At 31.5% G+C, this 27,919-nt stretch overlaps 3 protein-coding genes across 8 annotated transcripts; all 3 read right to left on the bottom strand.

Moving 5' to 3' along the window:
* Positions 1-5,657: 5,657 nt before the first annotated feature.
* LOC106750825 (cytochrome P450 4C1-like) lies at positions 5,658-10,626 on the bottom strand. Of its 4 annotated transcripts, XR_001374986.1 has the most exons (14): positions 10,549-10,626; positions 9,906-10,121; positions 9,580-9,689; positions 9,296-9,386; positions 8,981-9,166; positions 8,555-8,648; positions 8,337-8,439; positions 8,098-8,197; positions 7,916-8,022; positions 7,605-7,673; positions 6,763-6,931; positions 6,378-6,557; positions 6,016-6,314; positions 5,658-5,925 (listed from the first exon to the last, which is right to left on the bottom strand). XR_001374986.1 is itself a non-coding variant. In XM_014631423.1 (13 exons), exons 2-13 carry the CDS (start codon positions 10,057-10,059, stop codon positions 6,148-6,150), a joined length of 1,530 nt encoding a protein of 509 aa, XP_014486909.1. In that variant the 5' UTR covers positions 10,060-10,121; positions 10,549-10,626; the 3' UTR covers positions 5,658-6,147. The 4 variants fall into 4 exon arrangements, 3 of the variants coding, with proteins under 3 accessions (XP_014486909.1, XP_014486911.1, XP_014486910.1); XM_014631423.1 differs by having other exon boundaries at positions 5,658-6,314; XM_014631425.1 differs by having other exon boundaries at positions 5,658-6,314; positions 9,580-9,686.
* A 2,042-nt stretch (positions 10,627-12,668) lies between these two features.
* Positions 12,669-18,893, bottom strand: LOC106750828 (cytochrome P450 4C1-like). The gene is made up of 13 exons (XM_014631429.1): positions 18,547-18,893; positions 17,949-18,212; positions 17,617-17,726; positions 17,331-17,421; positions 16,770-16,955; positions 16,321-16,411; positions 16,102-16,204; positions 14,429-14,528; positions 14,249-14,355; positions 14,054-14,122; positions 13,638-13,806; positions 13,094-13,273; positions 12,669-13,037 (listed from the first exon to the last, which is right to left on the bottom strand). The coding sequence occupies exons 2-13, from the start codon at positions 18,100-18,102 to the stop codon at positions 12,871-12,873; spliced, it is 1,527 nt and encodes a 508-aa protein (XP_014486915.1). The 5' UTR covers positions 18,103-18,212; positions 18,547-18,893; the 3' UTR covers positions 12,669-12,870.
* Positions 18,894-18,912: 19 nt separating this feature from the next.
* Positions 18,913-25,432, bottom strand: LOC106750826 (cytochrome P450 4C1-like). 3 transcript variants are annotated; one of them, XM_014631427.1, is made up of 13 exons: positions 25,340-25,432; positions 24,747-24,969; positions 24,416-24,522; positions 24,131-24,221; positions 23,037-23,222; positions 22,592-22,685; positions 22,373-22,475; positions 21,456-21,555; positions 21,274-21,380; positions 21,078-21,146; positions 20,139-20,307; positions 19,651-19,830; positions 18,913-19,587 (listed from the first exon to the last, which is right to left on the bottom strand). In XM_014631427.1, the coding sequence occupies exons 2-13, from the start codon at positions 24,901-24,903 to the stop codon at positions 19,421-19,423; spliced, it is 1,530 nt and encodes a 509-aa protein (XP_014486913.1). In that variant the 5' UTR covers positions 24,904-24,969; positions 25,340-25,432; the 3' UTR covers positions 18,913-19,420. The 3 variants fall into 3 exon arrangements, with proteins under 3 accessions (XP_014486913.1, XP_014486912.1, XP_014486914.1); XM_014631426.1 differs by having other exon boundaries at positions 25,275-25,414; XM_014631428.1 differs by having other exon boundaries at positions 25,361-25,405.
* Positions 25,433-27,919: the final 2,487 nt, after the last annotated feature.

Genomic DNA, 27,919 nt, shown 5'->3' with positions numbered 1-27,919 from the left:
TTAGCTCGATACACTTGACACAGCGATGCTCCAACTTCTTTAACCCATCAGAAAAATACGTTTTCTCAAAGTCTGCAAAGGCCTCCGTGGCGGCGATGACCTCCTCATTCGACTCAAATTTCTGCCCGGCGAGTGACTTTTTCAAGTTTGGAAACAAAAAAAGTTGCACGGGGCCAAATCTGGAGAATACGGTGGATGGGGCAGCAGTTCGTAGTCCAATTCGACCAATTTGGCCGAATGAGGAGGTTATCGCCGCCACGGAGGCCTACTTTGCAGACTTCGAAAAAACGTATTTTTCAGATGGGTTAAAGAAGTTGGAGCATCGCTGGGTCAAGTGTATCGAGCTAAAAGGAGACTATGTTGAGAAATAAATCGCCATTTTTCAAAAATTTTCGTTTTTCTTTTGTAGGCTAAGTACTTATCGGACTGCCCTCGTATATATAATTGCAAATGTATATACATACACTTTTATAATTACGGCGAAAGTAACTGAAACGAAGAAGGTATTGTTTTGTAATATATATGATTTTAGAAAGGTTTTTGGATTTTGAGATTATTATCACACATTTGAGAGTAATTATTTCTCCGACATTATTAAGGACTGCATTAAAACATGTATCAATTATACCAACGTATTTAGTCGACGATATATGATATTTAACATAAATGAAACGTGTCGTCACATTTCGAATCAACACATGTGTGATTTCACACTTCGCGAGGATGTAACATATGTAAACTAGAGGTCTCACGAAAACTTTCGGCACTGATATCTTACTTGAAAACTATGAAGATATCTTGCAACAAACGTCTTTATCCTTCACTTGTCTGGTACTGAATGCATATCAATTGGGTCTGCTATAAATGTAAGCTTGTGCTCTTACGTACTATCGTATGTATCAACGTTTTTTACCATAGCAAATATTTTATATAAAGTGAACTCTCTATAAAGTCAACAATATGTTGTCAATGACATAATTCTGAGCAATATGCAGAAATGTCGATCTATCGTTCGTTGTTTATTAAAAAGTTATTATCGAAAAGAAATTTCATAAGTAGGACATACATTTTTGGTATTTTAAAGATAGAATTTCAGTCGTATGTATGAACTATCATGACGCAATGTTGTTCACTTTATTGGAGTTCACACTCAAACATAGAAAGATTATGTATGTATTATGAAAATAGATAAATACTAATTTTCCACCCTACTGACAAAGATAACTATTATATCTCTGAATTTTTATTTAAAGAATGATATGTTTTTGATATATTAATTGAATTTTTTTAAAACATTATGAGAAAATTTTATACAATAAGGAATAATTAAATCAATATTAATATTATATTACAAAATTATTGCTTAAATATAATTGTATTTATTTTATGTTTATTATTAATATATTCTAAACATAATAATGTAAGAAATAAATTTTTCCACTTAACTTGTCTCATTCATAATTTCTTAATAGAAGATTATTCTTAATTGCTTAATAAAACAATAGCAAATGTTATTAGCGTTTACATAGGAAGAGCTGCGCTTTTCTTCGCTGAACCTAACATAATCTTATCTTTTAGTTCTCTTTATGAGATAACTTGATAAGAGTGAATAACTTACGGGGAATGCATACTATATTCATATATTCTACTAAATAATCTTGAAGTTGTTTTACAAAGAAAAACAAAAGAGTTCAATATTCAAAATGCATTATGATATCTGTTGTTAGGCTGATACCTGTCTGTTGTTACATCATTTGTCATATATTTGTAGATTAGACTATTCTGAACCAAAAATCCTTTCTGCTCAGTTTAATCTATACTACCTGCATACAAGCGGTGTTTCGTAACTTATTGACAATCTGTAGATTGTTATATAATTTGCTATGTATATGCAATTAGATATCTTTTATATTTAATTTGACATCGTATTTATGCGTAGTGTACATTGTCAAAGTGAACAAGAAAGTCCAGTTATTCCATTCGTTTCTCACTTAACCTGCTACATTTGTCAGTCTCTTATCCGTCATTCGCGTTTCACTATTCTTTGTGCATGATTATTCGTCTGTTTTTTTTTCTTTCTTTATTATTTTTTTTTCTTTTAATGATTGATATGGTTACAACATGATATCCAACGATTTATCGCCTTAACCTCAATTACTGATATGCGACGCATGAAACATTGAGCGACAGACACTTTATATAATATTATACGTCACTCAGTATCAGGACATATTTCCTTTACAATCGTCTACAAAACGTTTACATAACGTTTACATTCGTGGAAAAATTACTTAAGAAATTCCTTCCAGATCTAAAACGTATGCGCAAAGAGATGTTTATATGTATTTAAGTTGTCTGTTATTTCATGCATAGTACATTTCTAACTTATACCAAGGTAAACGAGAAAATTCGATGAAAGCGATCGCCGCTTTATCGTTGAACTGCTGTCCATTGTTTGCGTCTCGCCGCTCGTAATGTCGTGCATGATTATTAGCCTCTATTTTCTTTTTTTTAACAATGAATCCTTAACGTTATTTGCATAATGAAGTTAATGCACGCTTTCGGCAAAATAACAGTTTTGTGCCATTAAACCATTTTCTCGCTGTAAAACATATTTTTCTTATAGTGAATAGTCCAAAGCAAATTTTTGTTTAAAACCAACCTCGTTAATGATTAACGATAACGATTAATGATAACGATAATGATTTATTTATTTTTAATGTGTTAAAAATTTGTTTAAACATTAGTATTTCTATTATGTTCTGGATCCATCTAATGCAATTTTCAAACAATTCTTAACAAACTCACTTCGTGCTACAACTACAGTAAATACATACTGTAATAATAATATTTAAAAAAAAATATATATATACGAGGTCTGTTCAAAAAGTATCGCGAATTTTGTGTTTTTTCAAAAATTATTTATTTATTCATGAATATCTATTTTGTCTCCTTCAAAGTAATCCCCATCAGATATTATACACTTGTGCCAACGTTTTTTCCAATCCTCGAAGCACTTCAAAAAATCATTTTTTGTGATCTTGTTCAGCTCCTCCTTCGATGCCGTCTTTATCTCCTCAATCGTAGCGTAGCGTCGTCCTTTCATGTGCCTCTTCAGTTTCGGGAACAAGAAAAAGTCACAGGGGGCCAGGTCTGGGGAATACGGTGGCTGCGGCATCATTAGTGTGTTGTTTTTGGCCAAAAATTCGCGCACAAGCAACGATGTGTGAGCAGAGGCGTTATCATGGTGCAAAAGCCAATTTTTGTTCTTCCACAAATCCGGGCGTTTCTGGCGGATTGCTTCGCGCAAATTGCGCATAACTTGCAGGTAATATTCCTTATCGACCGTTCCACCCTGTGGCAAGAACTCATGATGCACTACGCCCCTGCAATCGAAGAAAACTGTAAGCAAAACGGTCTTTTTGGTCTTGGCTCGTGCGGCAGCTTCCATTGGGATGATTGTGCTTTGGTTTCCACGTCATAACCATAAACCCATGATTCGTCACCAGTTATGACCACCCTCTGGAGCAAATTTGGTTCGTCGCGGACAGAGTCCAATAGCACCCCAGCAATGTTAATGCGATGCTGGAATAGGCAAAAATCGAAGACGAGCCAAAACACGTCCAAGCAAAACAGCTGTCAAAGATAAACTGAATATTCAAAATGGCCGAACTTGTCGGCATAAGTGAGGGACATGAGTACCAACATAACGCCACAAAAAAATCGAAAATCGAATATACGTAACCCGCGGAAATTCAAAATTCGCGATACTTTTTGAACAGACCTCGTACATATAACTGGCATTGACAAAAATAGCTATGGATATTATACCTCTGAATTTTTGTTCAAAAAACTCAACAAGCTACGATCAAACTTTTTACATGTTGCTCGGAATTGTGCCCTTGGCAACGTATGTCAATATTGTTAACTTTGGAAAAGTTGACCTTATGTAAATATTTACTCGTATCAATGTTCATTACCTTTTTTCAACTCTTTTTTATTATAACGAGATAAACAGTAACATTGTATGTAAGAATATCCCTGAGCGTTCTGATGACTGTATTAGTGATCGGTGAAAATTATTTTAACCTTTTCGCTACACCGGCAACTAATGTCGCTCGCTACAAAATGTTTTTCACATGCCATGGGCGACTAAAGTTGCTCGACATAAAATGTCTTTCATATATCACGGGCGACAAAAGTCTCTCGATACGAGAAGCAGTCGAAACGATCAGATGAACTATAGTAACTATAGATAAATAATTCAAGGCTAAAAGTGATTGGACAAATAAAGGTAACATGGCTGACAGTTTAAATTCTAAGCGGCGAATCGCGGTTGGCGAAAGAGTGAGCACGCCACGAGTGGAAATATTACATTCACGAATATTTATTTCAATGCTTATTTAAATGTGAAGCTAATCAACAAAGTAAAAATGCTTTGTTTTAAATATAAAACCATATGTTACTAAGAGAAGTATTATGGAAACAAATCTTTACGGTTTGGTTTTATAAGTAAACCCGAAATTCTAAAGACTGCTTGCGCGTGAACCGTGCACGTATGACACAGCTTTCGGTTCAGCAAGAAAGGTCAGGCAGACAGACCCACGGTAGCGAAAGGATTAAAGTTGTCCGACGTTAAGGGACCTATTTTTACTGTGTCCGGTACTAGATGCCATTTTATGTTCCTCTAAAATCTTCAGCCAAAAGTTAATTATGATTTAAGATGGTTGTTTTGAAGGAGTTGTTTATTTTGTTCTTTTATTTTGAATTTTAATATGGTTAATTTGAATAACTATAAGATAAAACATATATGACAAAATAATTTTTTATTTATCCTGAAAACCTTGGGTGTCCGTCACTAGGACTTTTTTATTATCGTACGTATATTTATTAAATGATCATTTTTTATCGCTTTAATAAAGAATCTCTGTAAATATCGATTATCAGTGATGTTTTATATTACTTAAAATAAACTTACACATTTCGGGGCATAACGGGACACTAGTCCACTGGGCATACTAGTCCAAGAGATGCGTTGCTATACGATATAATCTATCTAGTCTCTAAATAATTACGTATGCAAGTGTTTATAATAGAAACTTAAAGTATTCGAAAAATAAAATAAAATTGAAGTGACATATATTGTCTGTATTAATTGGTATTATTATTTCTGCATATAGTCCAAAGTTATATAAGAAACAGCGACAGGCAAATATGAGATAAACACTCGATGGATAATGCTGTATCAACAGTCGTTGAGGAAAAAATGAGCTACGTTTGTAAATTATCTTAAATCTTTTATCATATCATTTGGGGTCTCCAAAATTTTAGGACATTTATAAAACGATATTAAGAAAATGAAGACCACAGTTGTAACAATGTAGTAAAAATTACAAATATAGACGTTTTTAAAGTAGTGTTTACAGGAGTACAAAACAATGTGGATATATTATTAACATAAAGCATAGATTTTTTGGTTAAATTTACACAGAACTCAGGCCACTTTATACATATATTACGTGTTCTAAAAAAAGTAAAATTTCTTTTAAAAAGTAACTTAAAACATGTAATACATGTATAAAATGACCTGACAAAGTTTTGAATGTAAATGTTAAGGAAATAAACAAGTTTTATGGGATATTCCATTATATTTCCCGTAAAAAGCATAACAATGTTAATACCCGCTTTCAGCAAAATAATAATTTTGTCCTTTTAAATCATTTTCTCGCTATAAAACATATGTTTTCCTTATAATGAATAGTCCAAAGAATATTTTGGTGACGTATCCGCATTTGTTTATTACACTCGCAGAATTCGTGCTCACGGTTTCTTTGAGACAGATTTTAAGTGTATATGATGTTTACGAAGTTGAATCTGACGCTTCTTCATTGGATGGAATACCAGACCAAAGATTATGTGCATGTCCTTTAAAGACAATCGATGAATTCCGTGTAAAAATTGCACTCGGAAGAGAATATTTTCTTCTTTTCGTCTTTCTTCTTTAACATAACGTACCGTTGGTCTGCTATTTATAATTCGCATATCAGATGACATTCCAGATCGCATCCCAGTGACATTCTCAGGCATTGTTTGATATAAAAAAATTTGATCGGTTCTAGTTTGCCAATCAATATTTATATTGAATGATTATGCACGTTTAATCGGAATGACTTTCATGCGAATCGGACGTGTAGCACGCAGTACAAAATCCAGCTTCAGTCGGATATCCTTCAAATAATCAATGGGCTCTAAGTAGAAATTGTACACCAGAGGAGCTATCAGAGCTTTTAACTCCAACAAAGCGAATCGTTGACCTATCGATTGTAACTCCATTAGAATATATTTGCGGAATAAGAAATCAATATCTTACAAATTACCAATGCAATTTCGTGGCCCAGCGCTGAATGGTAAGTAGGAGTAAGCATGACGATTCCTTATATTCTCTGGTAAGAATCTGTCTGGATTAAATACCTCCGGATCCGGCCAAATCTTAGGATCATGATGAAGATCATAAATAAGGAGATGTACCGTTGTGCCTTCTGGCACCAGATATGAATCTGAAAATAACAATGAACGTAATAAAGTATGTCTTATATACAGCAATAGAAAGTTTAACAATAAACATATATGTACATATGCATAATTTATTTAATGTACACATATGCAAATTCTCCATACACGTGGAGTAATGAATGAAGTTGAGCGAGTTGAAAAGATTTACAACTTTTCTAGATCTAGACTAGATGTCTATTAATTACTCACGTAACTTTACATCTTCGGTACAGACACGCGATATAAGAGGAACACTAGGACACATTCTCAACGATTCTTTCAAACATGTATCGAAATATGGCATATTCTGAAATGCCTTCATAGTAAGCTCCCCTTCATTTTCCTGCATCACCTCAGAAATTTCTTTTCTTACACGATCCTACAAACCAAAGGTTTACACATTATATATCGGATATATCAACATTGATTGTTAATTAAATCGGAAGTACCAATATTCTTATATTTCTAAGGCAATTTTACTCACCTATGAACAGGAACGCAGTGATAAATTATCGCCTTAATTTTTTCCAAGCTTACAGTTACCACCGATTATTTGTTAAAATAATTTTTAAAAAATAATTTATTATTTGTTATAAAATTTATTAATCTGCATAATTATATAAAAATAGTTTTACATAATTATGTGATTAATGATTAATTAGTGATTTATCATTTTCTAGCTTCAGCAAAAAAAGCAGCTTAATAAATTTTTCGCGCTGTGCTGCTAGCAATTTTGCAACTCTTGTAAAATATTTTACCGAACGATTTCAGCGGCTTACACCTTTCCAGTACGTGTTTATTGATTGCGCACGTATGCACGTACATATTATATTTTTTTACATATTCATAACAAGTTGTCAATAACAACTCGTCATAACAAGTATTCTTAGTAAACCTTGGAGCAGCGTAGATTATTAAGTGTGATTCAGCAGATTCTATAACTATTGTGATGTAGCGGAAAACTACGAACTGCTTTTTCTGCTGGACGCAGCTATAAATACATAGCTTTTAAGATAAATTAATAGATAGATATCAAAGTGGAAAAGAGTTACCTGGATATCTTTATGCTCAGCTAACAGTTGTAGAGTGAAACATGATGATATTGCTACAGTATCGTGACCCTGTAATGATTTATTTTATTTTATATAACATCGCACATGTGAGTAGTGTTATATATATTCTGCATGAAGCACGCAAGTAAGGAAGAACATGAGAAATATTTTACGCGTATAGTTTGCGATAATCGTTTACTGTATAATCGCCCGTATAGTATCATAATTTGATTTAAAATGATTGCTTATAGAACCAGAGAGAAACGCGGTTAAATATTTGAACAATTTGAAGAAACGCGAACATTTCTTACCTCGAACACAAAGGTATCGACTTCTTCTCTGATATCTGAATCAGTTAGTCCATTCTTGCGAGATTCCGCAATCAAAATATCCAACATGGCCAGTCGTTTCTTTTTAACTTAAACAAATATAAAGTAACTTATATACATTCGTATTATTTTTATAAGACAATTATTCGATATTACATACATACTCCCCATTACTTCCTCGTCATCCATTTCTGTGTCGTTTTCAAAGTTTTTCAAATACCGCCATTTAGTTTGTTCGTGATATATCTTTCTTTCTGCAATAATCTGGGCACAAGAAAAAATATGAAACTAACTGTATGTATTACTATTTCTTAATTGACTCATTAGTACGATCTACTATTTTTTTATTGACACAAGATAAACTTCTCTTAAAAATATAAATAACATGAAGGCGGCTACTCACTTTTCTGGTGAATGAGTGCAAGATGTTGAGATATTTATTATGTGTCCTACCCATTGACGTTAAATTGAATATTGTGTCATTCAAAAGCCATGGTTTGAAAAATCTAAACAGAATTATTCAATTTTAAATAAGTTTAAAAATGAAATTTTATTAATTTTAGATCGCATACGTAGATTTGATTTAAACCAGATGTATTTATAATTTAAAATAAATATTACCTGCTGACCACAAATTTGCCCATATCTTGAACCGTATGACGATATTCTTCGTGAGAAGAACCTGCATCTTGCAATGAAGTGCCCATCGAAGTTTCTGTAAACATAATTGCTGAATTCACATTTCTAATAATAACTTCGTGCTATTACGTATGTGATATTCACCATATTTTACATAATAACGATACAATACAGAAAAGTACAAAACACAACAAATTAACCCGAAAATTTGTAAGTAAAACATTATGCTTTCGGCCGTTCCTTCGTTTGAACAATATTAAAACGCGCTATTGTTAGAAATTTGTGAAATATTAATAAAAATTATTATACATATAATAAACATTTATACCTGATTCATGGGTTCGTTTCTAAAAAAAAAACATGAATTCTTTTGAAAATGAAGAAATAAATAAAATTAGATATATTTACCACATATAGCATTTAATGTATGATGGCTGGTAAAAAGTAGCAAGTTGTTGATAACTGATTCCTCCGTATTATTGAATGATTCCGCTGCGCGATTGCCCTCCTCGATAAAGATCTCAACGAATTGTTTTAATATAGAAAAATGAAATGCGGGCGTTAATATCTTCCGTCTTTCTTTCCACTTTATTCCTATGAATGAGATGCGATAGTATTTTACCGTATATGTAATAATATTATTATTTTATATCGAAAGTAATTTAGACAAGAATAATACATGCCGAATTAGATTGTATGCTATTTATAATTCCATCTAAGTACCTTTGCTCATGAGAAGACCTTCGCCTAACCAAGGTTTCAAAAGTTTGTATTCGAAGCCTTTCACGATATGTTTCGTGCTGTTTAGTATTTTCTAAAACCATGGATGGAACAAAATTAAAAATTATGTTGTTATTACCGACATTTGGAGTTAAAAAATGGAATACAAATATGATACGTTATGGATTATGTATACTATTTTGAGTAAAAACTGTAGACATTTAATCATCGTTAATGAAAATGCTATACGACCATGATGAATTTATTTTCTACGACAATTTCATTACCTCCATGTCGTTTGGATTGCAAATGAAAATGTTGGGTTTACCCAAAGTCCAATATTTCCAAACTGGATAATATGTGCTCGTCCATCCGCGTATAAGATGCCACATTTCTTCTGAAATGTAAAGAATATTAAATATAGTTCTCTAATACTATATGACTATTCTTTTTGGCTAATCTGCTATTTAATCACCATTAATATCTTACATTTCTTATTAAAAGTCTGTTATGGAATTTTGTGTATGATTAGCATTAGTCATTTAATTCTCTGTTATACAGGATAATTAACATATCGGTGAATCATTAAAGATTTACACGAATTTTTAATTACCTGGCGAGCCGTTCCAACCTTGAACATTGCCTAAAATAGGAAGTGTCACTGGTCCTGGTATACGATGAATAAGTCGCCCGTCTCTTCCAAAATGTATAATGTAATGATATAAGAGCGCAAGAAAGAGACACGTTAGTAGTAAGGCGGCAATCATGTTGATTGAAATAATAACCGATTTGACTTCTTTCGGCCTCCTTATTGTCTTTGTGTGCTACGCTACGACATAAGAAATGAAATATTATTTTATGGGAAGCAGTCCGCGATGATCTATAATGTCGAAATGTACGATGTTTTACACACACACACACACACACACACACACACACACACACACACACACACATATATATAATTGCAAATATATACACATTTATAAATGAGGTAAAAATAACTATAACGAAGTAGGTATTGTTTGTAATTATTTTTCCGAGTAATTATTAAATATTACATTAAAACAAGTATCTCTCATGTCAACGAATCTAGTCGACAATATATGATATTTGGAATAAATGAAAACGTATCACTCCGAATCAACACATGTATAATTTTATAATTCACGAGGTTTTAACATCAGAGAACTAGAAGTACATGTGGCAACTTTCGGTACGCGGATATTTCGTATTTGTAGACCATAAATACGTACTTTGTAGCAGAGATCTTCACTATTCTGTTGTCAAATTCTAAATGGCACATATCAGTTTTCTCTGCTACTATATTAAGCGCTTGCTCATGATATTACGTAATTTCCTGTTAACGTTACATAAATTTTCGCATAGCTAAATATGTTATGTAAGAATTCCGAAGTCACATGTAGTTTTTTATGTAATTCTGCAGATCTAAAACGTATGTGCAAAAAGATGTTTGTATTTAAGGTGTCTATTATTCGTTACCTCATGCGTAGTATGTATCTAATTTATGCCAAAGTGGACAAGAAAATACGATGATAGCAGTAATCGTCATTTTATCGTTGGAGTACTGTCCATTGTTTGCGTCTCGCCGCTTCTTATCGTACATGATTATTCCCCTACATTTTCTTTAAAAAAAAATACAAAGAATCGTTAACGCTGTTTGCATAACAAAGTTAATGCTCGCTTTCAACAAAATAATAATTTTGTCCGTTTAAACCATTTTCTCGCTGTAAAACATGTTTTTCTGTTAGTGAATAGTTCAAAGCATATTTTGGTGTAAAATCAACCTCGTTAACGATAATAATTTATTTATTTTTAATATATTTAATATTTGTTTAAACTTTGGCTTTTCCGATTATGACCCTGGTCCATCTAATGCAAGTTTCAAGGGTTTTTTAACAAACTCACTTCGTGCTACATCTATAAATACATATTTATATAATCATAATATTAAATATATATATATAACTGGCACGTAACGTTGGGTATATCTTATTGTTTGCGAATATTATGTGCGACGTTACAACCTACGTTGTAGATAGTCCAATGTCGGTGGACTCGACATTGGACCCCACTTCGATAAAACCGGTTAGAAATAAAACCTGTATTTTATGGATCTATCTAGAAATAAAACACTATGCTATCTTATCGTAATTTGGTGTAGAAGTGAAAGCGTGTCGTTACTTGAGAAACATAATGGATGGATATGCATTCCGGATAAATCAAAGAATCCTGAAATTTGAGAAGAGAGACCATTTTCCGAAAAGCTAGAGTCCCGAAGATTGAATGCCACGACGATGTCTCGATATACAATTCCGCCAAAACATTTAAAGCATGCAATTTTTCCGAAAATCCATAATCCCGAAAACTAAATGCCGTGACGGTTTCTCGAAATTAATAATTTTCCCGAATAATCATAATCTTGATAATTTAATACCAAAATAATTTTCAAATATGTACAATCTCAAATTATATCTCATTTTAGGTTTTCGGAAAACTGTCTCTCTTCTTAAATTTTGGAATGTTTTTTTTTTCGCGACAATGCATGTCCACCGCATAATGAGGTTGATCTACATTTTCAATAAAATAATTTCCTTCTTTTAAAATATTCTTTTCGCTTGTACAAAAACTTATGTTTTTCTTATAATGAATAGTTCAAGGAATACGTTGATGTAAAACCAACTTAATTTATTTATTTTTAATATGTTTAGATATGGTTTAAACTTTAGCGTTCTCATTATGACTCGGGTTTCTCTGGTACAAGTTTCAACAAATTTAAAAAAAATTTTTTTATTTTATGCTACGTTAAATACGTATTATAATCATAATATTAAATAACTATGCATACGTGCATACATATATACACACATGCATATATATATACTTACATACATACATACATATATACATGTGGGATCGAGAAGAACCGCGACTGTCATTATTCGCTGATCGAAGGAGGGCAGCATGAGAGAGGAAGATAAAGACAGATAAATGGAGAGTCTGAGGCCGTGTGCAATTAGCGATCATTTATTGTAATCAACTTTATTTACTGTGTTTATTATTCAAATATATTTTCTTATAAAACTAAAATACCATCTTATATATATGTATATACATTAATTGATCTAATGCAGATACACAGATAATAGAAAGAAATATGAAAGCGTTTAAATATGTGCGTATGTATATATATTTCGTATGTATATTTCGTATGTAAATATTGCGTATGTATATATATTTCAAGTATTATAATATAAAATTACGAACTTTATATCCTTACATTTTCAAAATAAAAATATATATATTTAAATATATATATTTATATATATAATATAGTAAATAATATCGATAGGGTTTTAAATTAATTAAATTAATTAAATTAAATTAATTGTATATTGAAGAAGATATTATGTCCTTCATTTTCAACATTGCAAATCGTTGGTCTGATATATTCATAATTCACGCATTAGATTACTTAGCAGTTTCTCAGGAATTTCTTGATATGTTACTAAAAACTGATCGATTATTCCTTACCAATCAATATTAATATTAAATGACTACGTATGTTTGATTGGAATGACTTTCATGCGAATCGAACGCGTAGTACGTAGTACAAAGTCCACTTTCAATGAGACATCTTTCAAATAATCAATAGGTTCTAAGTGGAAGTTATGCACAAGAGGAGCTATTAGGGCCTTCATCTCCAAGATGGCGAATCGTTGACCTATTAATTCATTAGAACTTATTTGTGGAATAAGAAATTAATATCTTATAAATTACCTATGCAATTTCGTGGCCCCGCGCTGAATGGTAAATAGGAGTAAGAATGACGAGTCTTTATATTCTCTGGTAAGAATCTGTCTGGATTAAATACCTCCGGATTCGGCCAAATCTTAGCATTATGATGAAGATCGTAGATGAGGAGTTGCACCGTTGTGCTTTCTGGCACCAAATATGACTCTGAAAATATCAACGAACATAATAAAGCATATTTTATAAATAGCGCAATGGAAGACATTTAAGAAATAAATATATGTTCGTACATAATTTATTGTGCAAACATGAATATTTTACCATCCACACGAAATAATAGATAAAGTTAAACTCGAACAAATTATCTACTTTTTATATTTAATAGAAAAATTTTTAGAAGTCCTTGTATTTTTGTCATGTATAAGTGTTCTTTTTGTGTTGAAGCATTAAAATACAATCTAATGATATTATATTTATATTCGTACGCAGTTACATTTGATATATGCAGTATATCTTGCTTAAACTGTTTAGGAAGTATTGTTATATACGTAGAGATCTGTTAATTACTTACGTAATTTCACATCTTCGGTACAAACGCGCGATATGATAGGAACACTAGGATACATTCTCATTGATTCTTTTAAGCACATCTCCAAATATGATAGATTCTGCAACGCGTTCATATTAAGTTTCCCGTCATTTTCCTGCATTACGTCACTAATTTCTTTTCTTACGCGATCCTATGTACAAAGGTTTACATTACATCGACATCCATATTGACTGTTATAAATTGAAAATGTCAATACTTATTGAAACTCTCTCTCTCTCTCTCCCTCTCTTCCTCTCTCTCTCTCTCTCTCTCTCTCTCTCTCTCTCTCTCTCTCTCTGTGCGTGCGTGCGCGCGCGTGCGTGTGTGTGTGTGTGTGTGTAAGAGAGATTGCTGTCGTATCATCGATAGATAGCTTATTACAAAAAGGAAAACAATACCTGAATATCTTTATGTTCAGCTAACAATAGTAGATTGAAACATATAGCTATCGCTACAGTATCGTGACCCTGTAAAGATAACAATTTATCTGGATTTGATTTGACAGATTAGCTTACAGCTTATAATAATAAAAAATAAAGCACAACTATATTTTTTAACAGTTTTGAAACTCATATTACCTCATTTACACTTACCTCGAACACAAAGGTATCGACTTCTTCTCTGATGTCCAAATCAGTCAGACCGCTATTACGAGATTCCGCAATCAAAATATCCAACATGGCCATTCGTCTCTTTTTAACTTAAACAATATAAAATAAGTTGTATATAATCATATTATTTTCATAACATAATTCTATTTTAAACTTACTTACTTTTACTCCCTGTTGCTTCCTCATTTTCTGTGTCGTTTTCAAAATATTTCAAATACTGTCCTCCAGTTTGTTCATGATAACGCTTTCTTTCTGCGATAATCTAAGCATAAAAAGAACTATGAAACTGGCGTCACTTGTTGTCACGCTATCAGAAATATTCCTTAATACGTTCATTGTCACGTGCATCGTCTTCAATACACGCTAAATTTAACCTTCACGTTATCTATATTTTTGTTATTAACCCTTTGACATACAATGACGAGTCTGACTCGTCATTCATTTCATGGGACACTGTAGACTTTGACGAGTCTGACTCGTCAAACGCTTTTTTCGGCGGACGCCGTGCAATTTACAATTAGATTACATAGTTGCTTCACTCGTGCGTCGATTCTCGTTTGTTTATAACGTTCGAGATGGCCCAAGAACAAAAAAGCATTATATTGCAGAATATTGCAGAGACATGCTATATAATTTGTCTCTTCCTAACTATCCAAAGCGTGGCAGACCGTCGCAAAATGAATGCCCGACTCGGCTACAGGCCAAACGTTGGGCACATTTTCCGGAACATATTCTCTCGACTGATAAAAAGAAATTACCTACAAAGAGATGCCGCGTGTGCGTAAAAAACAACATAAGAAGTGAAACAACGTGGCAGTGCAAATATTTAGTTCCTTTACATGTTCCAAAATGTTTCAAAATATTCCATACTCTACAGAATTATTAAATTATTATTTTTTAATGTTATTTAGATGTTCTTTGTTAACATCAATCTGATTAATAAAAATCCAAATTTCAAAATAAAATGTACTCTTTCTCAGCTTTCACGTAACTGTTCAGTTGAGCGAAATTAAATAGTATTTTTTGGTTGCATTAAGTTCCATTTAATTTGTATGTCAAGGGGTTAAAAAACAAAGTACATTAAAATTCTCTATTTGTTTTATCTATCTATCTTATTTGTTTTTTCTATCTTATTTGTTCTCTGTTATCATGTTTGTTTCGTTATCACTTTTAAAAATATAAATCGATTTCGGTACGCACAACATAGTAATATGTTTTCAAGTTTTACCCGATTTCAAAACAAACTGAACACATTACATTTTTTCATATAACAAAAATATTAGATTTTTGGATACGAAAAAAAAAACGTTAGATCTAAAATAGAACGGATAACAATATTTTATGAGAATTATCCAGCAACAAATTGTACTTATATATTGATTGTTTCAATAAAATACATTGTATCATCCGATAATAAATGTAAAAGAAGAAATGTTTCAAGAAATCTATATTTTATTTGTTTCATAATAAAATACAGTTTCTAATGTATTCTGTTTTATTCTACAATATCTTGATTGTTATTCTTCAAATATTAACTTTAAAATAAACTTATTTGTACTGTTCAACTATGCTTTTACACTTTGAATATTTACTCTTAAAATCAATAACTTTCCAGTTTACGAAAAAACCATAAACTAAATAATTACAATTTTTTTATTTTACATTTATTAAATTTCCAAATATACTATTTTCGGTATATGAGGCGTGGATTGAAAGTTGCATAAAAACTATCCAATAGGGAACGTGTTAACTGATTTATTTGCTCAAAGTGAAAATTTTTATTTAACAACAAAATCCTTTCTTAACCATTTTAGATATTGATTGCTATTACTCACTTTTGAGGTGAATGAGTGCAGGATGTTCAAATATTCTTTATGTGCGCTACTCAATGACGTAAAACTGAATATTGTGTCATTTAAAAACCAAGGCTTGAATAGCCTAAACATAATTATATAAAATTAAATATATTTAATAATGTAATTTTACTACGTTTAATTGCGCACGTTAATTTCTTTCAACTTATATATATATTCATAAACTAAAATAAAATTAACCTGTTGTAGAAAATTTTACCCATATCGTAAACAGTCTGACGATATTTTTGCTGAAATGGACCACTTTGCAAAGAAGTGCCCATGGAGGTTTCTGCAAATGTAATTGCTGAAGTAATATAAATTTCTAATTACTGGTCACAGATGTTTTAATTACAACAATTTGATATTCTTACACAGGTGATATTCATCATATCTCACGCGATAAAGGTGGAATACAGAAAAGTACGAGGTATAATGAATTTGAATCCGAAAATTTCTAGCTATAACATTATATCTTCTACTGTCTGAGCTTTTAAAAAATTAATGAAATTAATAAATACTGTTATAGATATAATACTGTTATAGATATAATAAACAATTAGTTGACTGGAAACTTGACTCCAAATAGGAATCGCGAATTCTTTTCAACAAGGAACAAGGAATGTATGTATAAAATTAAATGTTTATACCACATATTGCGTTTAATGTATGATAACTGGTAAAAAGCTGCAAATCGTTGATAACTGACTCTTCCGTATCACTGAAAGATTTCGCTGCGCGATTGCCCTCCTCGATCAAGACCTCAACGAATTGTTTCAATATAGAAAAATGAAATGCAGGCGTTAATATCTTTCGTCTTTTTTGCCATTTCATTCCTATAGAAGAAATTAGATAATATTTTACCGACCATATACATATATAAATATTATTTTCGGTTGTTATACTATTGCATTACACATGTTGAATATAAAGAAAACATTCTGAGAATCCGTATCATATCTGAAAGTTAAGCTACTATTTGATAAACATTACGTAAATAATGATAACTTGAACGCGTCTAGTTTGAAACATGTTCAGTAGCGCGATATTTATTTCTTCATGCAAAAGCTTTATGACGTGATTTTATTACTAAAGCTATGAAACGTGGCGTGTTTTCTCGGAAACGACGGAAAATAGCGACAACAATTTAGATAAAATTTACGCGTATCGCAGTTGAATTATACGCTATTATAAATTCCATCGTATAGTACCTGTGCTTATGAGAAGACCATCGCCTAGCCAAGATTGTAGAAGATTATATTGATAACCTTTCACCATGTGCTTCGTGCTGTTTAGAATTTTCTAAAACCAAAGCCGACATAGCCGAATTAAAAATTACATTACCAAATTCTAAAATTTAAAAAGGAAATATAGCATTGTTTGATCTATATGCTGTTCTGAAAACAATCTGAATAAAAGATATAGACATCAGCTTTAGTGATTAATGATGATGTTATACGATGAATAAGATAAAACATCTTCTATGGCAATTCTTACCTCTATATCGTCCGGATGAGAAATGAAAACGTTTGGAATTGCAAAAAGCCATATCTTCATAATTGGATAATATGTTCTTGCTGAATCGCGAAAAATTCGCCACATTTCCTCTGAAATGCGAAGAACATTAAAATGAAGTTCTCTAGTACCAAAGCATTATTTTATTTTCGAAAAACTTATACGATTTGATCATCATTAACAACTTGCATTTCACTAACAAACTGTTACGGAATTTTGTGTATAATTGGAAATACTAATTTAATTGTTTATTGTAGAAATGCCATACAAACCAGTAGCTGATTATGTAAAGATTGATTAAAATTTTTAATTACCTGGCGAATTCCTCCATCCATTAATATTGCCTATAATAGGAAATGACATGGGTCCTGGTATACGGTCGATAAGTCGCCCCTTTCTTCCAAAATGGACGATATAATGATGTAAAAGCACGAGAAAGAAGCATGTTAGTAGTAAAGCAACAATCATTTTTTGTTGAAATAGTGATCGGTTTAATATTATCTCGTCCTCTTTTTGGACCTTGATTGTTACGACACGAGAAAAGTAGTATTATTTTACGGAGAACAGTCCACGATGATCTATATATAGAAATGTATATAATACATGTATATTAAATTGCAAACGTTCATACATATACATTAATAAGTGAGACAAAAGTAACAGAGAGATGCGAAGATATTATAATGTAATTTATATGACTTTAGAAATAAAATTTATTACAACAAATGCGTAATTATTTTTTCGACATTATCTAAGAACTACACTAAAACAAATTTCATTTATAGCAAATATAATTGATTATGACGATATATGGTGTTTAGAAATATTGATAAAGAGAGCGAGTAACTCAAAATGGGGACGCGTGTATAATTTCCTAATTCAGAAAAACACAAGAAAGCACGAAGAACTTACAGCACTGTTCAGTTTATTGATAAAATCGTTCTTGTAGACTTTAAACACACACTTTGCGTCAAAGATCTTTCGTTTTTATGGAAACAAATGTACATCAGTTGGATATGTCCTACTTATATAACCGTATTTCACTATCTCTTATCGCAATTTTTAATTTTATAATGATAACACTTATCAACGTTAATATACCATTGCACCACACTAATCGGTTAAAAATATCGGTTAAAAATAATTTCTTACTGAGATGCGTCCGCGCACCATATATAGCGTGTCATTTAATTTCATTGATATAAAATATAAAATATAGTATAAAATTTCATAGATATAAAATATAAAGTATAGTAAAATATAAAATAATTTCGTATATATAAAATATAAAATATATTCATAGATATAAAATATAAAATATAAAATATAGGTGTAAATATATACATAGTGTCCGGAAAGTTTTAACAGAGCGCTCGTGTGCATGTTAATAAAACTGATTAAACTGGGTAAGGAAAGTCATATGCCATTTTGTAAAATTCGCAATAGTTCATGGGGAATCAATTACTCTTTATGAGCTAATGAGCGCATAGGAAACAGTAGGCCGGATGTGTATTTCTTCTTGCAGAATCCGTACTCGCTTCAAGTGGTTTATACTAGGACAAATTTTACATGCATCGGGTGCTTATATCAAAGCGCGAAATCAGGAATTGTGTGCACGCCCTTTAGATAACCGATAGGTTCCAAGTAGAAAATATACACAAGAGATATACACAATATACATCATTCACTTTTAACATGCATACCGGACGTTTCTCAGAAATTGTTTGATATATTACTAAAATCTAATCGATTCTTTTTTTTACGAATCAGTATTCCCATTAGATAACTACGTGCGTTTGATTGGAATGATTTTCATGCGAATCGGACGTGCAATACGTAATACAAAATCCAGCGTCAATGGGATATCCTTCAAAAAATCAACGGGCTCCAAGTAGAAATTGTACACCAGAGGAGCTACTAGAGCTTTCAACTCCAACATGGCGAATCGTTGACCTGTAGATCATAAACTCAGTAAAATTTATTCACGGAATAAGAAATTAATATCTTACAAATTACCAATGCAATTTCGTGGCCCCGCGCTGAATGGTAAATAGGAGTAAGGATGACGATTCCTTATATTCTCTGGTAAGAATCTGTCTGGATTAAATACCTCCGGATTCGGCCAAATATTAGCATTATGATGAAGATCGTAGATAAAGAGATGCACCGTTGTGCCTTTTGGCACCAAATATGAATCTGAAAATACCAATGAATATAATAAATCATATTATATAAATAACAATGAGAAAGATTTTAAGAACAAATTGGATACACATGAAAATTTTTCCATACTAGTGAGATAATAGATAATGTTGAAATCGAGTTAATAACACGAGTTGAAAACATTTTCATTTTTTTTTTAATGTTATAATATAATATTATCATAAAGTAAATAAAAAAATATACATATACACACACAGGCACGCACGTGCATTTTTTTGCGTTTTCTACTTAAATTGTGCAGAAAATATTGTAATATGTATAGATGTCTATTAATTACTCACGTAATTTGACATCTTCGGTACATACACGTGATATATAATGTACGCTAGGATATATTCTTAATGACTCCTTTAAGCATCTTTCCAAATATGACAAATTTTGTAAAGCATCCATGTTAAGTTTCCCATTATTTTTCTCCATCACCTCATTAACTTCTTTCCTAACACGATCCTATGAACAAATGTTTATATATTACATGCAGATTATTGACTGATAATTAACTTATTGACTTATAATTAAATCAAAAGCATCAATATTCTTGCATTACTAAAACAATTTATCTTAATCAGAATTACTATAGAAAATAGATGGCGTACAATTTCTTCCAAGCTTACAGTTACCGCCAATTATTTGATAAAAGTAATTGTACTAAGAAATATTTGTATATTAATATAAAAACAGTTTTATGTACTCTGCTGTCAGGAGCAGCGAGGGAGTGGAAGAAGTTCGCGGACACTAATTCCTTGGAGTGGCGTATATGTGTGGAATGTTTGTAAATATTTTTTTGTTACATATGTATGTGACATGTTATTGTTGTAATCTTTCTTTATCTTTTCAACTTCTGAGGAAAATATGGAACATTTTAAGAGTTATCTAGCGAACTTACACTTGAAACACTATAGAAACTAATCAACAGAATGCCAAGGATAGTAAAATGTTAGTGTTATTAAGGCCAAATGTAAATTCTTTGATAAGAAGAATGTATAATATAAAAGAATGGAAATCCTATGTTACACTAATCGAACTTCTATATATTTAAGTTAAAATATTGTTTTTATTTTTGTTTTGACTGCTCTCAACAAATATTTTCATTATTAAAACTATTTGCTCATTGCATGCACAGGTAACCGGAAACTTGTCAACGGTAGTGTAGTTGTGTGAAACTATTAATTGGTAAATTATTATTGATGAATATCATTACAAGAAAAGGAAAATAATACCTGGATATCCTTATGCTCAGCTAATAGTAGTAAACTGAAACATGCAGCTATCGCTACGGTGTCATGACCCTATAATGATATGAATTTTTCTAGATTTGATTTGACAGATTAGCTTACAGTTTATAATAATAAAAAAAAGCACAACTACATTTTTGAACAGTTTTGAAACTCGTCATATTACGTCGTTTACACTTACCTCGAACACAAAGGTATCGACTTCTTCCCTGATGTCTAAATCAGTCAGACCGCTATTACGAGATTCCGCAATCAAAATATCCAACATGGCCATTCGTCTCTTTTTAACTTAAACAAATATAAAATAACTTATATGCAATTGTATTATTTTCATAAGATAATTGATCTATACTTCGGACATACTCCCTATTACTTCCTCGTCTTCTGTTCCTACGTCGTTTTCAAAGTGTTTCAAGTATCGTCCTTCAGTTTGTTTGTGATAACGCTTTCTTTCTGCGATAATCTAAACATAAAAATAAATATGAAACAGGCGTTGCTTATGTCGCCACATTGTCAGGAATATTTTCTAATACGTTCCCTGCCACGTGTACCGTTTTTGATGCAGACTAAACTTAATCTCCATTATAACTAATATTTTTGTCATTGAAGGACAAAATACAGTAAAAATAACTTATTTTATAATTCATGCTTACTCTGTTATTATATTTGCAGCACTTTCATGAATCGATTTCGACATACACGACGTAGTAATAAATATTCAAGTCTTATGGTCTGATTTCAAAACAAATTGGTACCAATACAATATTGCATTTCTTAATAACGAAAATCTTAGAATTTTGGGAACAGATAATGCTAGAATTAAAACAAACGATGTAACAATATTTTACGAGGATAATGTAACAGATAGTACTTACGTATAGATGTAATAAAATGTTATAATAAAATACATAGTGCCATTTGATATAAACGCGAAATATTCAAAAAGTTATATTTTATTTATTTCATAATAAGCTTTTGTTTTTTTAATGTCTTCTGTTTTATTCTATATTTTATTCGTTATCCTTCTGTTCTTAACTTTGAAATAAGCTTATTAATTTTATTCTAATGTGTATTTTATATTTTTAATATTTACTTTTACTAAATAATTCTAACACATTTATCAAGTTGCATCTCATGTGTCGCTTTCGCTACACGCGGCATGAATTGAAAGTCCGATAAGGAACGTGTTGACTTATTAATACACGCGAACTGATCATTTTTATTTATACAAGAGGAACTTTTCTTAAAACTGTTTAAATGACATGATTGCGACTACTCACTTTTGTGGTGAATGAGTGTAAGGTGTTCAAATATTTCCTATTTAAGATACTCGTTGGTGTTATATTGAATATTATGTCACTTAATAACCACGGCTTGAACATCCTAATCATGATAACACAAAATAAAATATGTTTAAGAATGTAATCTTATTACATGTAAATTGTGTACGTTGATTTTCATTCGACATAATCGTATTTATAAATTAAAATAAAAATAACCTGTAGATTAAAATTTTGCCTATGTTGTGAACAGTTTGTCGATATTTTTGCTGAAACGGACCAAAATCTTCCAAAGAAATGCCCATGGAGGTTTCTGCAAATGTAATTGCTGAAGTAAGGTAAATTCCTGCTAGTCGTAATACTTCGATCACAATAATTTGATATTATCATACAAGTGATATTCACCATATTTACGTGATAACGATAAAATACAGAAAAATATATGAACAAATTTAAACCCGAAAACTTCTTACTAAACATTATATTTTTTATTGTTTTCCTTTTCAACAACATTAAATCGTGCCAATTTCAGAAATTGGTGAAATTATTATAAATTATTATAGATATAACAGACTTATAATTTACTCAAAACTTTGTGCCAAATAAAAGGCGTGTATTCTTATAAAAAAGAAAAAAATGTATATATAAAATTATACGTATATACCACATATTGCGTTCAATGTATGATGACCAGTAAAAAATAGCACGTCGTCGATAACTGTCTCTTCTATATGATTAAAAGACTTCGCTGCATTATTTCCTTCTTTGATCAAGACTTCAACGAATTGTTTCAATATAGAAAAGTGGAATGCAGGCGTTAATATCTTCCGTCTTTTTTGCCACTTCGTTCCTAAAAGAAAATATAAGATGATATTTCCCCGTACATAGGGAAAAGTGATTGACAATTTTAGAATTTATTTCTATTTTAAACTGTTTCTTAATACAATACTGGCTTGTAGAATTCGTCTTTCTTAGTAAAGATTTGTCAAGTTTCTACGCTACAAAAATACAAGGTTATATAAGAAAAATAAAATATATCCTGCTCAAAATAAAATATCAAATTAAATTAATAAATATCACAGTAATTGGCAATCATGTCATAATGATTGGCATATTTGTTACAATAAAATTAGCACTCATTAGAAATATGTTAAATAAATGTCACAGCTAATGATCACAGTTAATGATTGATACTTAATATCTAAATTACATTGTCAAATTTATTAGATAAATATATCTACACCAATGTATCGACAGCTTCGGATTGCAACTTAATGAATTAATCAACTTAACTGATTGCTCTTTAATATTTTACTGTTTTCCTTATCATCACAGCACATTCGACAATAATATTTAGTCTGTTTTATGTTTAAATATACTGATATGCTAATCATGCATATGTAAAATATTATGCACATAAAAAATTGATTTTTTCGTTGTGTTACCGCGTAGCACGTGTGAATGAAATAAGCATTCCGAAAATTCATATCATGTCAGGTCAAGGTTCAGCAACTTTTCCCTGATAAAAATAATGTAACTGTAATAAACTCTATAATTGTTATTAGAATTAACTCTTGTAGTTGTAAATGCGCGTTGTGGCGCAATATTGACTTCTTCTAAACAAAAATTTTATCACGTCCTTTCATTACATTCTAAAGTTTTGCGATTTGTTTTCTTGGAGACTACCGGAAAGAGCGACAATAATTTAGATATGTCGAAGTTGAATTATGCACTATTCTTAATTCTATTATATATTACCTTTGCTAGTGAGAAGGCCATCGCCTAACCAAGGATGTAAAAGTCTGTAATTATATCCTTTCACATTGTGCTTTGTGTTGTTTAATATTTTCTAAAACCATATACGATAAAGAAGTAAAGATCACGTCATTTTTATCAAATTATAAAATAAAAAATAATAATGTAGCACGTTTAGAGATACGTGTACGAATATGTTAGTAGAAATTATAGACAAAGATTTTAGTCATCGTTAATGAAAATGCTGTACGGCGAATAAGATGAATTAATTTTTTGTAACAACTCTACCTCCACGTCGTCCGGATCGGTAATGGAAACGTTAGGAATCGTAAAAATCCAGTATCTACAAATTGGGTACTTGTTTAAATAATTGCGCATAAGGCACCAAAGTTCTTCTGAAATGTAAAGAATATTAAAATGGGATTTTTTAATACTATAGTAATATTCTCTTTTCCACAAACCAGTATACGGTTTGATTACCATTAATAACTTGCATGTCACTAATAAACTGTAACGGAATTTTATGCATAATTAGGAATACTCATTCAATTTTTCATTATAGAAATGAGAAACAAACCAACAGCATATTATTTAAAGATTTATACACATTTTTAATTACCTGCCGATTGGCTCCAAAATATGTGGATATTGCCTATGATAGGAAGTGTTGTAGGTCCTGGTATATGATCAATAAGTCGTCCCTTTTTTCCAAAACGGACGATGTAATGATGTAAAAGCGCGAGGAAGAAGCATGTTAATATTGAAGCGACAATCATTTGGTTGTTGAAGTAATGGCTGGTTTAAAACTTTTTTCGTCCTCCTTCTAACTCTTGAGTGTTACACTACGACACGAGAAATGAAGTATTGCTTTATGAAATAGTACACACGATCATCTCTATGCAGAAATAAACACAGGATGTTTAATTTTATATGATACAATCCTATTATCTTGAAAATAAAGTTTCTTCGGAACAAAATATTCCATATAAAATTTGTACGGTTTTAAGTAGTGTATTAAAATGAGAATTTAAGCTGTAAGCTTTAAGAAATTGACCGTCGAATGTGAGAAGAATTTTTAACTGCACAACGGTCAGGAACATTACAAAGTGAAACCATCAATGATCGATATGTAAAGACGAAATTATACTAGAATGTGATATCATTAATTATCCTCAACGCAAGAGACGAATGAAATTGTAACGACAACGATACATGCACGCGGTAACTATCAACCGTTGTTGTTCCGACGCTCGGCAATTCATTGCTCGCGAAAATTTGAAACGACCGGAGTAGCGACGCAAAATAAATATGCGAAGGCGCTCATGGATTCCCCACACGACTCGCAACGAAAGATTTTCTCTCTCACACACACACACATCTGTAACTGAATAATAACATCTTATCCCTCTTGCTATGGACTTTGCTTCTCTTCAGGCTACAAACACTTCATTTTTTAATATCTAATCTATCTATTTTAATATCTAATTGTCTTCTCCGCACGTTCTTGCTTATCTTTTACTACGCAGTGTGCGCGATTCCCGTCTGTGATTAATCTTCGCGCCCCTCGCGAATTTTTTCTGACCGCTCAAAATTGGTAGCGGCTCGGCGACGACTTTATTGACGGCTTCTTTAGTACTCCGAATTACCAAAATTCTCCGGTAATCGAAATTGCTCTTCGTATAACGATCGACTTGGCAATTCCTAGGCCCAGGCTTCGGTTTTCACACGCACTCAAACAATATCGTATCCTGCAACCAATAATAAAAAAAGACGAAATGCTGCAAAATTTACAAAAAAGAACTCCGGCCGGCATCTTTCTGGACAGAGGAGGCATGAGGTGTGTTGGCTTTCCTTCCCGGTCGTAACGTTTTAAATTTTAACGATAGATTTTTATTAAGTTTAAATTAATCCTTACTGTTAGGAATAATCAGAAGGTTATTGGCTTTTTCCTGAGTTAAATATAACCTATTAATCTCAGATAAGTAAAATTACTTATTCATCATAGATAATCTTTTTTTTCTCAAGTCGCACGCAACATCACAACACTAGTCAGTCACAGAACGGTTGTAACACTTTAAGAAATGACAAATTTTTAATAGCTTGAATGTTCGCGTTAACGCAGCATAGATAGCCTATCTGGAGTTTTCATACCGAGCTTTCGATTAAGATATTTTAGCAGCTAAAATTGTAATAAATAATGTAATAACATTTTTCTTATGTAATGTTAATGCAAGCTTTTGATTGCAAATAAGTTAGCAAAAACTTCTTCTTATATCATGTGGCAATCTGATTAAGATTGGTACAGTCAATCGTGAGATCTCAAAATCTTACTCACGGAAAAGATAATTTCTCCTCGCCTAGCGAGTTCAATTTCTCATATCACACGTATATACGCACACACGCAAAGTGAGTGTCTCAAATTGCATTTGTAACTTTCACGTATATATATGTTTAGATATTTGTAAGGTAGATAAACATAAGTACGCATATGTTTCTCGATACATTTTTAAGTGGTTCCGTAACGGCTGTTCAATATACACATTTGAATGTGTGTGATGTAGATGTATTCGATAAAGCTGACTTACCGAAGGCCTTTTCCAATATTTTTAACGACTCAGCTACAAGAAATGGCAACACAAAATTTGAGGCAAGCACTTTGTTCGCTAGCACTTCTTACTTATTCCCGTATTACTGAGTAATTTGATCATCAATGCGCGTTAAGCACGTCTTATATAGTCGTATTAATATATAAGTATTAATGCCGTATAATATGTATATATTACACCGTTCTACAACACCATAAAGTAATGATCAGTCGATTATTCTTGAACTTTGAATCCAATTAACAAATTAGCTGACTACGTTTTACTGTATCGCTATTTTATGCAAGAATATATTTTAGGGTAGAATAGCTTTAGTAAGCACGTACAACACAGCGGGGATCGACGTGTTTTAACAGCCATTCGCATTTAACAGATCACATTTAAAGATGTGTAATTTATACGCTAATAACTGCGAATCGAAATAAAAAACTAATTGTATCAGAATTTTTAGACAACCAATTAGCACCATGCAAGAGAGGCTTTAACATTTTGATACTTCACGAGATATCTGATAAAACGACTTATTTTTATAAGTGGATCGTTGTATCATGTTAATCGGTTAAAAATCATTTTTGAATCGGATACTTACGTGCATATTATATCTATACTGTCATCTTATTTTGTTGACGTAAGACGTTCGTGCAAATATATGTATGTAGTATTTTTATTAAGTGTTCACTATAATGGCGGTCCGTGGTGTAGATATAATGGAATTTATTCTGTACTATGAAGAATATTTTGGATATATTTCGAATAACAGATATACGCACAAAAATAAAACTTATTAAATAAACTAGAACGAATGTATATTTTAACTTCTCTATACAATCCGCAAAACTTCTTATCAATAGAGATACACATAAGTCTTCATTTTGCAAATATATTTACGCTTCGCTGTTCTATTTTCAAATCCCGTCTATCTTGTTTTGCACATATTTTCTTCTACATAATCTCCGACGCATGCCCCTTTGTATTAATACGCTGCGATGTAATGGGTACAAAGATAACACTTGATCAAGGACTTATAGTTTCGCAAAAAATTCCAGTTCCACAAGGCAAGGTTTACAGTACGCATACATTACAATACTTAACGCACACGTTACTATTTATATTCCTTACAGTATATGCAGGATTTCCAAAATCAACATGAACACAACTTGTGAAGACGTAGAATGGATTGAGTCCTCTA

Source organism: Dinoponera quadriceps, unplaced genomic scaffold, assembly GCF_001313825.1.
Source record: "Dinoponera quadriceps isolate SergipeBrazil2010 unplaced genomic scaffold, ASM131382v1 scaffold5891, whole genome shotgun sequence".
In the NCBI taxonomy this organism is placed as follows: domain Eukaryota; kingdom Metazoa; phylum Arthropoda; class Insecta; order Hymenoptera; family Formicidae; genus Dinoponera; species Dinoponera quadriceps.
This window is presented reverse-complemented; position numbering and strand designations above follow the sequence as displayed.